At 45.6% G+C, this 18,168-nt stretch overlaps 1 protein-coding gene across 1 annotated transcript in view; it reads right to left on the bottom strand.

The window, feature by feature from the left end:
• Positions 1 to 18,168, bottom strand: part of CACNA2D2 (calcium voltage-gated channel auxiliary subunit alpha2delta 2) — a 1,052,991-nt gene that overhangs the window by 124,823 nt on the left and 910,000 nt on the right. Inside the window, exons 11-13 of the mRNA XM_060240024.1 lie at positions 14,946 to 15,104; positions 11,981 to 12,088; positions 204 to 282 (exon numbers count right to left, since the gene is read on the bottom strand). Coding sequence (XP_060096007.1) covers positions 204 to 282; positions 11,981 to 12,088; positions 14,946 to 15,104 — 346 coding nt within the window. The remainder of the gene's footprint in view (positions 1 to 203; positions 283 to 11,980; positions 12,089 to 14,945; positions 15,105 to 18,168) is intronic.

Genomic DNA, 18,168 nt, shown 5'->3' with positions numbered 1-18,168 from the left:
ATTTTCATGTAAATATCACACAAATTGTACTAATTACATATAACTAATCTGTGAACAAGAACCCTCTGGCTCACAGGAGCGAACTGCTTACCTCTTTTTCAGAAAATTAAAAGTTAACTGTGTGCTGACAAATCCCCCCTCCCCTCCTATTTTACATGGCAGGCTAGTTAGAGGAAATTCTGCCTTTGAGTCACTCACCCTACCTTTGTTAGCACAAGCCATCCACTGGAGGGGAGTGACATCATAATTATGTTGTCCAACGGAAAAGGTGAACACTCGTACCTGTGAAAAAGTGCACAGAAGACTTCTGTTAATACAAGGAAAAGAGAGTAAATTTATGACAGAAATTTGAACCACTCCCCCAGCAGAAGATTCAACAACCCTTACTAGAACAAAATAACTGCTTCACTGAAATGCAAGCTTGTACAAAAGAAATCTCAAAAGGTACTCATTCAAACAACCCATCATAGTTCTGTGGGACTAGGGGTTATTCTACAATTAAGCTTGATAGTGCTTGCCAGGGACCTATTTGCATGACTACTGGCCATGTGGCAACTGCCCACCACTCTAACCCTGCCATGTGCCAGAAACAGAACTTTTCAAATGGCTAACAAGGCATTTATTTATTTTCATTTTATTGACTAATGTACTGGAAGATCACTTCTAAAACATTATCTGAATTGCAGCAGCAGCTAGAAAACCAGCAAAAACTAAGCATCACAACTAATTATTATAACATGAATTATTTGTAAATGTATATTCTGCCTCTTCCAAAATGCTCAAGAAGTCTATGAAACCATTTCGCTTTATCAAGCCTTTGATATGTTTAACTGAAGGATGGTTCCCACAACGGAGCAGAAAAATGTATGAAGATTCCCAGCCCACTGCCTACTGGGTGTGCAGCAGCTACAATATGTAAAAAAGAACGCCCTTCCCCAATATAGTTTGCAGTGATGTGCCAAAAGCATAGTCCCATGAATGGTGATAGATTCACACCACCGCCACCTTGGTATGTGCTAGGAGCTGGCCAATGTGCCATATTCAAGCACCTGGTCATGCGCTCTCTGATTTTGATAAGGGTTTCTAATGATAACAACTCTGTCTTGCTTGCCTAAAATCCCAGCATCTGTTCTTGGTTATTCTCATCCAGAGAGACTGAATTTAGAAATATTCCATCTATAACCATGCAAAGTCAACTTTCTGTGCAAAAGAAAGCAGCCTGAACTCCTGTCTGTTTTGTGGCAACCGCTGTAGCTAGTGGATAGCAACAGGATTCCTCTCAAGTGCTAGCAAAAGAAAGCAAACATTTCATGAGCCATGAAGTCTAGTTTATGCTTTGGTGTATGACAGTCACACTTCACTTTCCTTGACTGTTCTGGACTTCACAGAAACAGAAAGGGGATATTTCAGTCCTGTTTCTTACGTATGGAATCCCTGATTCAACTGAATAAGAACATAGCTTGTGGAAGATGTCAGAAGGTCACTCTTCCACACCGATCTCTTTTTTCTACATAAGAAAGGAGAAAAGAGATGGGCATGACCCTATTTAGAGCCCAATTACTTGGGTACTTCCACCCAGTAGTCTGACATTTCTATATAACTTCTGCTGGACACCCTCCAAATCCTATGACCACAGCAGTGTTGACTAAGGTCCACCTTTTCCTGTATTAATAGTTTGTGTAAAGTTTGAGAGGAAGTTCTCTCCATCTTCTTTGCTGGCGCTTCAAGGTCACTGCAGGTAATAAAGGCAGTGCCAGCATGTTAGACGCCCCATTAAAGGGGCAGTGGCTCAGTACAGGAGCAGACAGGCAGGAAGATCAACTGTCTAAATAGCTCACATCAAATGAGGCGGAATCCAGCAATAAAGCATGAGATAGCCACTTCCCTCTGCCCCCGTGACTGAGCTGATGCAGGCCAGACAGCTGGTTCCTTAGCTATTTGGTCATGTTTCTTGACTCATTTATAATGTTCCCCGTGCAAAGAGCTGGGCAGGTTGATGCTGTCTTCCACCCCTCACTGGCTCATGCACAGATTCTAACTGGAAAAAAAAGCTCATCACAGGAAAAGAAGCTGAACTACAGGTACATGACTCCACTTGTCCTTCTTCCTGCCATAGTTCATGCTTGTGTACGGTATATTCATTCCAAGAAAAGAAACACAGTGTGACAGAAGTGTATATATACTATTCTATTTCTTGAAATACAGCCATTCTGTGTAACGTTAGACCTGTCGGAGTCAAAGGTTGAGACTTCAGAATGAGACAAACACTGCTTTGGAATGTGAATGGGGAATCACTTGGAACTTGTCTCTTAGCTACCTGCTGTTTCCTGATAGGCAGCAGAAATCTCGTGAATTTCATCATTTCCACTGCCTTAGCTCTCAAGCAGAATTTAAATCTGCAAGTTCAGCTGCCTTTGTCAAATCTGAAATGTAACCAAATATTTTTGCTTTGATTAAAAAAAATCCTGGTTAAGGGGTCACTAGTTGCACTGGAAACTGAGCTTCTATCATAGGAGATTGGATTTTTCTTCTTTATCAGCATAACATGGGTGAGATCACTGTGGAACTCCTCTTCCCCTCACCCCTAGGTAGATTAATAGCATCAGTGGTATCCTGGTACGATGACAGAGGCATCATCCCAGCCAATGACAGCAAGGAATATTTACTGGCTCAGCTCAAGGTCTTTATGGGCAGTACTGGCAACTTTTAAAAAGGTTTGTTATCAAAATTCTCATCCATGTTAATTTAACTTGAACCCCTCCCAACCTTGTTCAGTTCCGCAGGGCCTGTAAGACGACCCTCTTCCGGCTAGCCTATACCTAGCTTGAGAACTTAATGCAACTTGCCAGATTTCTTTTATATATATTTCGAATATTTATTAATATTTATGGTTTTATCTGTTTTACCTGTTTTAAATGTTTATTCCCTTATGTTTAAATATTTCGTAATTTTATGCTGGATCTATTGTTGGAAGCCGCCCTGAGCCACTCGTGGGAAGGGCGGGATATAAATTCTAAATAAATAAAAAAATAATAAAATAAAATTTTCTTTTTCCTTTCTCCGAATCAAATTCATGGATCCTTTTTTACACCATTGTTTATTTCCTGAATTGTTCCTATTAAACTGAATGCATTTTCCAACTGTTTTATGCCAATGGTGTACTAATAACTGTATGATATAAGTGGCATAAAATTGAAGAAAATGTGTATGTCTCTGTTTTTCCCCCTAGAATACCACTAGCTTGAAGCTCACAAATATTAAGGGAGGATATAAGTTGCAGAAGGAGTACTGAGCCAGTTTGGTGTAGTGGTTAAGTGTGCAGACTCTTATCTGGGAGAACCAGGTTTGATTCCCCAATCCTCCACTTGCAGCTGCTGGAATGGCCTTGGGTTAGCTATCACAGGAGTTATCCTTGAAAGGGCAGCTGCTGTGAGAGCCCTCTCAGCCTCACCCGCCTCACAGTGTGTCTGTTGTGAGGGGAGAATATATAGGAGATTGTAAGCTACTCTGAGGCTCTGATTCAGAAAGAAGGGCGGGGTATAAATCTGCAGTCTTCTTCTTCTTCTTTACAAGTATGAAAAAATTGAGTCCAGTAGCACCTTAAGACCAACAAGATTTCCCAAGATATAAGCTAATCAGTAGGGTTGCCAAGTCTGACTCAGGAAATATCTGGGGACTTTGGGGATGGACCCAAGCATGACTGATTGTGACAAGTATGACTGAACTCTGGAAATTATTTCATTGGAAATAATGGTGGATAAGGGCACCTTCTTTGGGGGCTCATAGAATTGGACCCCCTGGTCCAATCTTTCTGAAACTCGGGGGGGGGGGTGGGATTGAGGAGAGGCACTAGATGCTATGCTAAAAATTTGGTGCCTCTACCTCAAAAAACAGCCCCTCCTGAGCCCCAGATACCCATGGATTGATTCTCCATTATATCCTATGGGGACCAGTCTCCACAGGGTATAATGGAGTGCCCAGCAGACATTTCCCTCCTCCCCTGCTTTCTGATAACCCTGAAGCAGGGGGGGAGACCCTCCAAGCCAGGGGATCCCCTGCCCCCAACTGGGAATTGGCAACCCTACATCATGAGTCAGAGTTCACTTTGTCAAATAGGGATTAAGATCAATCAGCCCTTATGTCCAGGTCTGACTGCGGGAGGGTGTTGCAAAGAAGGGTCTGTTGGAGTCAAAATGCCCTTGGCAACACCCCTCCCACCTTCTGACTTGGCTAAAAGGGCTGACGGAGCTTCATTCTATTTGTATCTGATAAAGTGAGGTGTGACACATGAAAGCTTATACTCGAGAAAATATTGTTGGTCTTTAAGGTGCTAGTGGTGGACTTTAATTTTGCTCCATTACTACAGACGAACATGGTTATCTACCTGAAACTATGCGTAAAAAGAAATTTCTTTTGCTTCTCATTTTTCAAGGTATAAAATTTTGACACAATGCTGTTACCTTCTGATATAATATATATATGGCTTCTGAAGAGATTATAAAATATATCTATTTTTTTCTTCATGCAGCTATTTTTTTCCTTCAAAATGTGCAAAATTATATGGACTGCCAGACATTTGGTTTAGGCCTCAGTCTTAAAACCTTAAATTTAGGCCTGTATTGAGGTTGTGGAAAACTGAATTCAGACCTTCTAGAAAGTTTAAGTCCTGCTGCTCCCAGCCCTTGTTATACTGTGATCTCCCTCTAATCTTTGCTGCAAATTTACAGGGAATCAAGTCTCTCTCACTGTGCATTTGTTAAGTAGGTCAAGACTCTGGTCTACAGTCAGCCACTCAGAACAAAGCACTTGGGACATGAGGGGAGATTAGCTTTTGCCTGCCATCTGCAGTTAGTAATGGTTATTCTTAATATCTGCTAGTATATGCTGAGTCACAGAGCACTGCACTGCCTGGAAAAAAACAACACTCGGTAAAAGCAAACTCCAAAGAGAACAACAGTTTAGGATTTTGCTTAGCAACTGATCTTATATCTAGGGCTTTTTTTGAGCAGGAACACACAGGAACGAAGTTCTGGCTTGCCTGGCATTAAGGGGATGTAGCCTAATATGCAAATGCGTTCCTGCTGGGCTTTCTCTACAACAAAGCCCTGTGCAAAACAGTGGTGATATCAGGGGTGTGGCTTAATATGCAAATGAGACCTGCTAGGCTTTTTCTACAAAAAAGTCCTGAATACATCTATAGCTGCAATATCTCCCAGAGAAGCTGGAACAGGAATTTTTGCCATAAGCTGTACATGCTATTGTGGAGTGTGAGGCTGTTTCCACCCCAATAACTGTCTCATGCCATACAAACAGAGCAGTGAATACCAGGACTCAGATTCAACAGGAGCTCACAGGAGCACAGCTCCTGAACCTTTCTGAGGGTTCCCCTTCCTCCTCCCCACCTACCTTGTCCATTGAATGGTAGGTGCAACTGCATAACAATCCCTGGATTAGGAGAGCGGCCAGCCGGCCAGCCACCAGAGGCTTTGCCATGCCTCCAGCAGCTCTCATTAACCTCTGGAGAAGTGCACATCATGCTTTCTCCACTTCTTATGTGATTTTGGGGGCGAGTGGTTTGCTGGCTTTTTGACAGGGTGGGGGCAGCCTAGGAGAGCCCCAGGCGAGCAAGGACTGCTTGGGCTGCCTGGATCTCTAGCCAGCCCAAGCAGGCTTCGCTTGCCCAGGGCTCTCCTTTCCTGCATTGGGTTGCTTTTGGTGTGTGTGGGGGAGTGTCGCATATGCTAATGAGTTATGCTAATGAGCTCCACCACCTATTTTTCTGTAAAACGACCCCTGGTGAATACAATGTATGTCCCCCCCGCCCTTTCATGGGCTTAGAGTTGTCAAGAGGGTCCAGATGTATCCAGGATTCTGTGGCAAACAAGAGCTCCAATACTGAATTCAGATTCAGCATATATTTTCCACCCTACTTCATTTGGGAAGTGCAGTATCCACATGCAGAGCTGGTTCACCCACTAGGCAAACTAGGCATTTGCCTAGGTTGCCGGGAGGGGCACAGAATTGGGCTTCCCTCTGTGCCCAAGACAAATGTTCCGGAAGTGAGAGGGGAGAAGCCTCCTCCAACGTGCTCTTCAAACAACTTAGAAGAAGTCTGGGGCCTGTCAAAGCTGGTAGGGCCGAGTCTTATCGCGGCACTCCTCTGATCGCGCTGGGTGGGGGGCAGGCATTGGAGTATGGCACCGCATTGCGGTGCTGCGGAGGGTGGGGGGTGGCAGGCAGGAAGCCTGCCTGGGGCACCATGAGCCCCAGGGCCAGTACTGTCCACATGTGTACATGGGAGGGTGGCAAATGCACTTTGGCTGGAAATGTAAGGTGGAAAGGGAGGAGATCTGACAAAGGATACTGAAGTTCCTCCCTTTAGAATTTATCTGGACAATGGCTTTGTCTGTTGTTATAATGCACATTCTGAAGCATGAAGAATGCTCTGATATAAGATAGAAAGTTCTTTCTCTGTGACACATCACTGTGGTAAGCACTAGAAAGCAGGCGTCTGGTTACACAGTCAGCTTTTTTACAGGAGAGTGGTTAGAGGAGGGGTATTTAACTCATTTGTTATGAGGGCCAGATCTGAGATAAATGAGACCTTGTTAGGCTGGGCCATGTTGGGTTGGGCCAGGTCAAATGTGTACCTATTTAAGATTATGTAACAGAGATATAAACTTTATAAAGGAAACAGGCAAACACAATTAAATATATATTTTTTAAAAACTTAAAACATACTTAAAATGTTAGCACTTGTTAGTCTTTAAGGTGCTTTCTTTGCATTTCTCCCATGGGATCCAGAGAAGAAGAAGAAGAAGATATTGGATTTATATCCCACCCTCCACTCCGAAGAGTCTCAGAGTCTCCTTTACCTTCCTCCCCCACAACAGACACCCTGTGAGGTGGGTGGGGCTAGAGAGGGCTCTCACAGCAGCTGCCCTTTCAAGGACAACCTCTGCCAGAGCTCTGGCTGACCCAAGGCCATGCCAGCAAGTGCAAGTGGAGGAATGGGGAATCAAACCCAGTTCTCCCAGATAAGAGTGCAGTTAGTGCAGAACGCCACTGCCCGGCTGTTATTAGGGCTCTCAAGATGGGAGCACATCCAGCCAGGGCTCCGGGATCTGCACTGGCTGCTAATAATATACCGAGTCTGGTACAAGGTGCTGGTTATTACCTTTAAAGCCCTATATGGCCTAGGGCCTGCCTACCTTAGGGACCGTCTCTCCCCACATGTTCCCCAGAGAGTACTGAGATCGAGCTCTCAAAATCTGCTTGTTATCCCCGGGCCAAAGGAGGCCCGTCTGAAATCCACCAGGGACAGGGCCTTTTCGGTAACGGCTCCTTACTGGTGGAACCAGTTGCCGGAAGAGGTGAGGGCCCTGCGGGACCTTGGCCAGTTCCGCAGGGCCTGTAAGACAGCCCTCTTCCGGCTGGCCTATAACTAACTGGCATTGGAAACTTTATAGAAGGTTGTAGTGTAGTATTCTGACAGATCGCTGTTTTACTTGTTTTATTATTTTAGTAAATAAGTAAGTAAAATTTTATTTATATCCCACCCTCCCCCGCCAAGCAGGCTCAGGGCGGCTAACAACAACAGAAAATAACAATACATTAATAAAACATTAAATTAACCTTAAAACCAATTAATACATTAATTAAGAACCGTTACTAATCTAATAGCATTAAATTAACTCTAACCGTAATATTATCATTTGACGCTATGCCTGTCAGTTGGTATTGATGGCGGATCTCCGGACTGGACTATTTTGATGTTTCTTTGTTATGCACTTATAGTTCAGCTATTCATAAACGCCAGTTTAAAGAGGGTGGTCTTGCAGGCCCTGTGGAACTGATCGAGGTTCCGCAGGGCCCGCACCTCCTCTGGGAGCTGATTCCAAAGGTATGGGGCCGCGGAAGAAAAGGCCCGTGTGCGGGTATTCTGGAGTTTAATTTCTTTTGGCCCAGGGGTAGTCAATCTGTTTTTTTCTACTGACCTCAGTGCTCTCTGGGGCTCGTACGGGGAGAGACGGTCCCTCAGGTAGGTCGGTCCTCGGCCATATAGGGTTTTAAAGGTGATGACCAGCACTTTGTACTGGACCCGGTATACAATTGGCAGCCAGTGCAGTCCGCGTAGCCCCGGCCGTATATGCCCCCATCTTGGGAGACCAAGCAACAGCCTGGCCGCCGCATTCTGCACTAGCTGTAACTTCCGGGTCCGGCACAGAGGCAGCCCCATGTAGAGGGCGTTACAGTAGTCCAATCTTGAGGTGACTGTCGCATGGATCACCGTTGCTAGGTACTGACGCTCTAGGAAAGGGGCCAGCTGCCTCGCCCGCCTCAGATGGAAAAATGCTGACTTGGCAGTGGCTGTTATCTGGGCCTCCATTGATAGTGAAGGCTCCAGTAAAACACCCAAACTCTTTACCCGCTGCGCCGCCTTCAGCGGCGCACTGTCAAAGGTTGGGAGAGATATTTCCTTCCCCAGAGTGCCACGACCCACACAGAGAACTTCTGTCTTCGCTGGGTTCAACTTCAGCCCGCTCAGCCTAAGCCACGTTGCAACAGCCTGTAGGGCCCAGTCCAGGTTCCCCGGGGCGGAGGTGGGCTGGCCGTCCATTAGCAGATAGAGCTGGGTGTCATCTGCATATTGATGACAACCCAGCCCAAACCTCTGGGCAATCTGGGCAAGGGGGCGCATATAGATGTTGAATAACATCGGGGAGAGAACTGCTCCCTGAGGCACCCCACAATCTAGTGTGCGCCTCTGGGATCGTTCACCCCCAATCGCCACCCTTTGTCCCCGACCCATGAGGAAGGAGGAGAGCCAGTGTAAGGCCAACCCCCTAACCCCTATGTCGGCGAGGCGGTGGATCAGCAACTGATGGTCGACTGTATCAAATGCAGCCGACAGATCTAGTAACATCAGCACTGCCACACCGCCTCGATCCAGTTGCCGCTGGAGGTCATCTACCAAGGCGACCAGGACCGTCTCCGTCCCGTGGCCTGGCCGGAAACCAGACTGGCACGGGTCTAGGACAGAAGCGTCATCTAGAAATCTCTGTAGCTGTAACGCCACTGCCCTCTCGATAATTTTACCCAAAAATGGTAAATTAGACACCGGTCGATAATTTGCCAATTCGGCCGGGTCTGCTGTAGATTTTTTCAAGAGGGGGCGGACCAAGGCCTCTTTCAGAGGTGTTGGAAAACGCCCCTCTAAGAGGGATCTATTTATGATGTCCCGTAAAGGACATCTAAGCTCCCTCTGGCAAGATTTAATCAGCCAAGAGGGGCAAGGGTTCAAATTGCATGTTGTTGGGCGAGCAGCAGAGAGGATTCCATCGACTTCCTCCAGGCTGAGTGGGTCGAAGTGGCCCAGCATTAAATCCGAAGACAGGCGCGGAGCCTCAATTTCACTTACTGTATCTAATGTGATAGGCAGGTCTTGGCGGAGTGACGAGATTTTATCTGCAAAGTATTTCGCAAATGCCTCACAGCCTATCTCTAATTCTCTAACGTTTGGTTTGCCTTGTGGCAATGTTATAAGGTCCCCAATTACTCTAAACAATTGTGCTGGGTGCGAATTTGCAGATGCAATCTTGGCTGCAAAGTATTCTTTCTTTGCAGCCTTGACTGCCATCTCATATGACTTCATAAACGTTCTATAGGATGTTCTCGTCGCTTCGTCCTGAGTATGCCTCCACCGCCTCTCTAGTTGTCTGAGCCCTTGTTTCAGCTGGCGCAACTCCAAGGTATACCATGGAGCCAGCCTCACACGAGGGCGCAGAGGGCGCCGGGGTGCAATTTCGTTGATAGCCCTGGATAGTTGGCCTTGCCAGACTTCCACCAGGTCATCGAGGGAATTGCCAGTGGGCCAGGGATCCCTCAGGGCTATTTGGAACCGTTCCGGGTCCATCAAGCCCCAGGGGCGAGCCAAAATAGGCTCTCCGCCCATACAGGGTTGGGGCGACATCTCCATACGGGCCTTAAGGGCTAGGTGATCCGACCATGGAACCGCTTCAACTGCGATATCGTTCACCAAAATCCCAGACGCAAAGATCAGGTCTAATGTGTGTCCGGCCTGATGCGTGGGAGTTGTGACAAATTGAGAGAGCCCTAGTGTTGCCATGGAAGACACTAAGTCCATCGCCTGAGTGGAGGCCATGTCATCGGCATGGACATTGAAGTCGCCCAGGACCATAAGCCCCGGGCACTCCAATGCCCAGCCCGCCACTGCATCCAATAGTGATGGTAAGGCGCTGGCAGGTGCGTTAGGCGGACGGTACACCAGCCAGATCGCCAACCCCTCTCCAACATCCCACGTCAGACCGGCACATTCGATGCTGTCGATCTTTGGGGCCGGGAGAGCCCGAAAGGAGTAACCCTCCCCTATGAACAATGCCACCCCTCCCCCCCACCCGTTACTCCGTGACTGGTGAAAGACTGAGTAACCTGGGGGGGTCATCTGGGAGAGAGCTACTGTCTCTCCGTCCCGCACCCAGGTCTCGGTCACGCAAGCCAGGTCCACATCCTGCTGGAGCAAAAACTCCTTGAGAGTCGAGGTCTTATTGTTAATGGACCTGGCGTTGCATAACACCAGTGACGGAGACGAGCATTTCCTCTTGGCCCCACTACCTGCCACCGTTGGGATGGGAAGTAGACTGGAAGGTGGCCGAGCACCGTTTTGTCTCTGTCTCCTTCCCTTATATGTCTGTCTATTCCCACCGTCATATCTTCCCCTCCCCAGGAGCACTGGAGTCCCTTGGGCCAACATCTGCACCAGCCTGGAATGAGCTCACAGTATGGCCTCCTCGCAATTTATCTCCCAATTGTCCCCACCTGCCGTTCAATTTATCTCCCCCCTGCCAGCCCCTCCTGTTCTTACTGCTAACCCACTAGTTATATCTTAATTTAATTAATTTAATAGCCCATCCCAATTTCCCTTTCAATCAATTAGTAAAATATTATAAGTTAGTCGGTTTTAGCACTATTAATAAATAGATAATCCCTCCCACCCTTCCTGATTAATGTGCTAAAATTATAAATATAGATATATATAAATTAATATATAAATATATTATAAATAATCAATCGCTAATTAATTGACTAAGAATCAAATAAATTAATTAATAACACTTAACAAATTTCATTAGCAGTTAGCAATCAGTTAATTCAAAGTTATAGGTCCAAATGTTCTGTAGGGGTGGCGGTGTATATTGTCTATAAGTTGCAGATCTTAAAATCATACTCCGTCTTAGATGCTGGTAAAGTGCAAGTGCCAGTGCAGTTGGTATATAAACACACTCCTCTCCTCGAATCTCTTGTGGCTCGACACACTCCTGGGCTCCCATTTTACTGTTTTAATCGTTGTAAATCGATGTATTTTTAAAACCAAATGTTAGATCTTATGTTGTGAGCCGCCCTGAGCCGCTTCAGTGGGAAGGGCGGGATATAAACTGAAATAAACTGAAACTGAGTCCGCCCACTTAACCGCTACACCAAACTGGTAGAGAACTGGGCAAAGGAAGCTGTGCCTCTTTTTTTCCTTCCCCAGGGGACTGGGGGGAGGAGCCTCAGTCAATAGAAGGAAGAGAGGCTTGGCTCAGTAGCTCTGCTGTGCGATTGAGAGAGCCTGGAAAAACAAGCTCTCCCTCCCCCCCTTCCTCCCCAAGGTAGGAGCCTCAGCCAATGGAGAAAATAGAGGTTTTGCTCTGTAGCTCCTGTGTAATTGAGCAAGCCTGGCAAAGCAAGCTGTGATGCAGAAGGAAGCAAGATATAGGGAGAAGGAAGCAATGACACCCAGTTGCTCAGGAGCTTGATAGGAGCCCTCTGGGGGCCTGATTCGGCCCCTGGACCGCACATTTGACACCCTGGGGTTAGAGGAACCATAAGTATATCAGCTTTTCAGATGTGTGATAATATGGTGACTCTAGAGGAGAAGCAACAAGACAAGTGTTACCACTTTGGGATGCAATCTCACCGTTTTGTTCGGCCAGTTATACTTCTCGAACACATCCTGCACTCGGTCTTCTCCTCCATCAGTGAACATCATGATCATCTTATTACAATTGGCTCTTGTGATGTTGGACTGCAAATAAGAGGCAGATATTTGAGTGTGTGTAGTACTCAGAGACAGACTGTATGAATAGGATGGTGAATGTTTCTGTGCATTTAATACCCCCTAGCTGGAAATAATGCACTTACAAGCAACATCAGAATTGTGATTGTATTGTTCACACTAGCTAGTTAGAGAGTGTGTGTATGCGCATCAGCATAGACAGCTATAGTACTGTCCTTTCTGGACTTGAATCAGGTTTATCTGAGACTACTTCAAATGGTTACTTCCTCTATGTAAAAGGGGAAATGACCAGAAAAAATCTGATGGACATGTGCCTATTAATTAACATCATGTACAGAAGGGAAAGAAGCCATGACCACTTCTGATTACATAGACTCAGGCATTCATCAGAATTTTTTTTACATTGTCTCTCCAGGGAATCAGCTTATGAGAGGGAGGGAGGGAGGGAGGGAGAGGGAGGTTAAATTAAAACTTATATTTTAAAATCCAGCATTAAAAACACAGCTACAGCATAAAACCACACACCTCCAGGAAGCTTAAAATAATAGTTTTAAGACTAAAAATCACACAAAAATGGACTTAAAAGATCAAGCCCTTAATTAAAAGCATGGGTGACCAGAGATATTTTGGCCTGCTGCCTAAAATGGAGCAAGACTGGTGCCAGGCAGGCCTTGAGTATGTGTGCAATAGGTATGTATTTTCCTGTGCAGAAGCAATGCCTGTACAGCAAAATCACCATATGTGAAGCAACTCTCAGACATCTGGATATATCAGGGCTAATAAAGACAATGCTAGGTTTCAGATCTGAACAAATACAGTTGTAGAGGGTTTTTTAAAAAACCAAACCAAACCATGTCTGTGTGCTTAAGAATAGGATGTAGTTTCTCCCATCCCCCTCTTCATACCAAGAAACTGGCAGTGAGGAATCTGTTTTCTTTAGCTGCTTCTCCAGGGGTGAAGGTGGTGCAGATGAACAGGGAGAAGGAGGGACTGTCTGGATGGAAATTATGTTGTGGCTATTACCGCTCAGCGATTAATAGGGCTATTCATCTTTATTTTGCCCAATGTCACTGTAGCCCGTCTGATCCGAGCCCTCTGAGATGGGCCCTGCTAACTCACTAATGAAATGGAAGAGGCAGCTGCTCCCATTAAAACTTACGAATCAGCCACTGAAGATTTTCATTTTTCTGGGGAGATGTAAACCGCACCATAGCCCCAGCGCAGCCCTTTTCTCAAGGAACATGCATCCTAATGATGCTGACGGTGTGCATATGGTAATCGCCCCATTTGCCTCTTTGCAGCTACTATGCCAGGAGGTGAAATTTATTTTATGTGTTGGAAATGGGGGTGCTTTCAGAGTGGTGGTGTTGGTGGCAGCATCTCAAACTATTGCAGCATCTCTGCTAGCAGGAGATGTTGAGCTCAGTTTGCAAAAGGTTTCTGAGTTAGACAGGTGGGCACCTCCGGGTGGGATGATATTTGTTGGCTTCAATTGTAGTTAACATTCTGGGGCATAAAGTCTTTTTCTTAGGTACTCCTGTCAGAACAGCTGATTGTTCTGGGCTGATGGATGACAGGCTGGAGGACGTAGGGTAGGGTGGGTGAAAACAAAGGGTCAGTGTCTCTGGATTGTATTGGTGATTCCAGTGGGCAGCAATTTTAATTGAAATGGTGCCCGGTTTAGCAGATCCTTGGATCTCTGGGATGGGATTCACCCCAAAATATATGGGGGTGGGAGTGATGAAGAGAAAAGCTTAAACTGAAAGACTGAAAGAACGAATCTGCCCAGGGAGACATAGCATAGTGAGAAGATTATGTCTGGCACCACACATTTGTCTGAATGGACAAAACAGATCCTGCTCAGTGAAATAACTCTCTGTGGCTACTTTAGGGTCAAGGAGCAGATTGTTTTAAAGTGTGTGATGAAGACCAGTTAAGGAAAATGCCACCAGGAGATATTGTGTAGGCTGAAATTCAGTGCATATAGAACTCACTGACAAAAAAAAATCCACTGAACTGACAGAGAGCCAAAGAACTTAGATTCATACTTAACTGCATTTTTGTTTGTACTAATATGTCAAAGTAATGGAGATGATGGTATCAGTTCACTCAGCATTTCACTAAAGATGACATGAAACTGCCTTATAAACTATCATAGTATTCATCTATCAAGGTCAGTATTGTCTACTCTGTTCGACAGCAGCAGCAACCTGAAGTTTCAAGCAGAGGCCATTTGTTTCACATACTGCATTATCTGGTGATGCCAAGGATTAATGGGGCCATCTTCATGCAGAGCATCTGCCTGGAACCATCTTCATTCACAGCATGTGCTCTATCACTGAGCCATATTGCTACCTCAGTGACATAATCCTAAGGATTACTTCCCATGATGTTTCTTCCTACTTAACATTTGAAAATGTGCGGGGGGCCCTGACCTGAACAGCCGAGGCAAGCCTGATCTTGTCAGATCTCAGAAGCGCTAAGCAGGGTTGACTCTGGCAAGTACTTGAATGGGAGACCTCCTTGGAATACCATAAACTAGGAGGGCAGGGGTAGGCCTTATTCAGCCACCTCTCTGAATATCCTCCAAGCCCCCAGTAGGGGTCAGTCACCAGAGACCACCATGACTTCCAGGTGCAAGCTCACTCTCACACACATGAAATACGAAAGAAAGAAAGTTAACTGTGAGGAAATATTTGGAAAACTAGTGTCTTGGCATGAAACATACCTCATACAAAGCTTCTCTGCTATTTACATATTTCACACCCACATCCAACCACCTCCCCCACTTTCTTGCATGCATCTTGTTCAATTGTAGGTTTCTTTTTCTGACAGTCCCCTCCTGCCCCTCAGACCCTTTGCTTACATTCTGAAGCTGCTCAAAGGCATACTCAAAGCCTGCTTTGTAATCTGTGGTTCCTTGGGCCACCATTATCTCCACATCTTCTTTGAAGACCTTCTTGTTGCGGATATTTGCTTGGACTAAATGCTTGAAGCATGATACAGGCTGTGCATTTTGGTTAAACTGGAAGGCAAAAGACAGAGAGTAGCAATGTATTAGAAGGGAGAGAGACAATATAAAAATCACAAATGGCATCCCCCCTCCCCCAAACTTGAGCGTACAGTGAATAATGGATCCATAAATATTGAGGGGGGGGGAGCAATATGAAGGCTACCATTATCACTACATCTGACAGTAAACTGGCTATGTGGATGATAAAAATTCCTGTGTGAACAATAAAAGCCCAAGAAATGGACCACCTACGTGTAAGACTGGAGCCTTTATTGACTGAGAGGACTTCCCACATATGCAGAAATGTGACTGAATATTAACCAAAAGAAAATCTCCTCAAAATGCCTTAATGAAGGCTGAATAAACTCCAGAAGAAATGGAACATTGAGCACAGCAAAGTAAAAGAGGAGAGGAAAAATAAACCTGCTCAAGCCCCTGAGAGCTAAAAAAATCATGGAAAGAAGATTTGGGGCAGATTTCAAAACCATCCCCCTTCTATGATTCCTGCAGGTATCCAGTTTCTCACTGTATCTAATAGGGAGATGGTGATACGTTTCATGTGCCAATCATGAAAACAGCAAAATCAGGCCACTCAAAGACAAGATAGAGAACTTTACAAGTATACAGATTCTGTGAATTAACCAAAATAAAAAGCCATCCCTTCCCCCTCAAAAGACCCAGCCTGTTGATGACTGAATAAGCTCCAGGTGCATATAATGTTGACAGCATCTAGGAGTCAGAGTGAGGAGATCAGCATGCTCCAACCCTTGAAAATGTATAAAATCATGGAGGGTGGAGCATGATTTCCACATGGTCACTCCCCCACAACTGAGTCTTCATTTTGTCATTATTTTATTATCAAGCTTGGCCATTTATGAGGACAGTTGAGTAGGCTTAACAGTAGAATCAAAGCTAGTCAGGAGACAGTCTCCACTGTTGGGCTGCCTATAATTATTCACTGCACAACAGTTTGCCATGACTCTTCGTACAGGGCCTTCTGTAAGCTCCAGGAGGATTGGCAACATTAGGGATATGTGGCCTAATATGCAAAGGAGTTCCTGCTGCAAAAAATGCCGTTGCCATGAGCACATACATTCTAGCATATACATCACACCTTCCCAGTTGAAAATGTTGTTGTCTTTATTTTAAGCAAAAGCCAGCTTGTGAGATGGGAGAAAGTGATCAGGTAGATTGGGATGTGTGTGAGTGTGGTGTGTAGTTATACTCTCAGACTAAAATCTGAAAGGCTCGGCTTTGAATACCCACTTGCCATAGAAGCTTCCTGGATGACCTTGTACTTAACTTATATACCGTCAGGATAAAATAGTGATCCCAGCCTCCCACTGGGGGCAGGGGTGCCCTCAGTTTTGGGGTCCCTAACCCACCAGCATGGGGCTGGCTGGCGGGGGGATCCCTGCCCCCAAAGAGCTCCATTGCATCTGTTGTGCCTAGCGCAAATCAGTTAGTGACATCATTGCACTGGGCATGTCACACTGGGATGCTCTAGCAATTTGGGTAAAAACTCTATGACACCGTAGAGTTTTTACCCAAATTGCTAGACCTCCCCTAGATGATGTGCCCAGCATGATGATGTTACTTCGAGGTGATATCATCACTCTGTGCATGTGGGAGCCAAGTAAGACCTGGCAACCCTAGGGTAAAATGGAAAAAGGGAGAATGCTGTAAGCCCCAATGGGTCCCCAGTAGGGGTACCTAGTCTCCTGCTATTGCTGGAGACCTCCAGGCTCCCCACCCCTCGCCACTGCAGCAGTAGAAAAAATTGTGGAGGAAAAAATTCTGGTTTTGTAACCGGAAGTGATGACATGCATCACTGTAGCAATCCCCCCAAACGTTGAGGGTTTCCCATAGTGTTTTGGGAGACTGTTAGAGCATCATAGAGATGTATCATGTCACTTCTGGTTGCAGCACCAGAAGTGACAAGGTAGCTTTGCAGGGCATCTTGCCCCAACCTCCAAAGCTCCCAGAAGTTGCCAGATGAGGGTTGCCACCCAAGCCCCCAATGGAAAGAAATGTCAAGAATAAACAAATATGGTGGTGAGGACAAAGACTGTGCTCCTCAAAATGGCAGCGACAATCTTCCTCAGCCAACTATGAGAGATGATGCCATGGTACAGTAGAGAGGCTCTCAGTTCATGGAGAGGGACTAGACAGCATTCATGCTTCTCCAAGAATTGTCAGGGGGTTTTTTGTGTTTTTTTGTACCACTTAGAATCCTAACACTATGGATCTAAGTTATTCTCTTTCCAGGGACCCTGGAAACTGTAGTTATTTTTGCCAGAGGAGGGAGTTTAGGACCTCTAATGGACTTGTCTCAGTACTCCTCCAAGCTCCAGTTTGCAGGATTCTTTGAGAAGTCATGACAGTTAAAGTGGTAAGATAAAATTTGTAGTATAATTATGCCCCCCTATGAGCTATCTATAAGAGCCCCATGGCGCAGAGTGGTAAAACTGCAGTACTGCAGTCAGAGTCCTCTGCTCATGACCTGAGTTACATCCCAGCGAAAGCTGGTTCAGGTAGCCAGCTCCAGGTTGACTCAGCCTTCCATCCTTCTGAGGTCGGTAAAATGAGTACCCAGCTTGCTGGGGGGAAGTGTAGATGACTGGGGAAGGCAATGGCAAACCACCCCATAAAAAGTCTGCCATGAAAACGTTGTGAAAGCAACATCACCCCAGAGTCGAAAATGACTGGTGCTTGCACAGGGGACTACCTTTACCTTTATGAGCTATCTAAAGGGGATTGCAATAAAGGGTTGTAGTAGTTTCCAACCTGGCATGGACATGAGTTGGTGTGTAAAAAAGAGCTCAAGGCCTAGAGAAGGTCTTTGTGGCCCTTCTACCCCCGCTCCCCACAAATTTATATGTCATTGGTCATTGTCTCAAATGTACAAGGAAAGAAGGGAAAACAAAATCATGTGGATAAAAACTGTGAGGAGGATTGATGGCTGAAGTAAATAAGTTCTTTATATCCCTTCACTGAAGGTCATGGCCTTCTTATTGACAAGGCTGAATTCTGCTCCCAGGTTTGCAAGGGTACAGACTGCAGAGGAGTTCATTGA

The sequence above is a fragment of the Heteronotia binoei genome, chromosome 5, assembly GCF_032191835.1.
Source record: "Heteronotia binoei isolate CCM8104 ecotype False Entrance Well chromosome 5, APGP_CSIRO_Hbin_v1, whole genome shotgun sequence".
Classification (NCBI taxonomy): domain Eukaryota; kingdom Metazoa; phylum Chordata; class Lepidosauria; order Squamata; family Gekkonidae; genus Heteronotia; species Heteronotia binoei.
The sequence above is the reverse complement of the archived record's forward strand: the minus strand, read 5'-3'. Positions and strand labels throughout refer to the sequence as shown.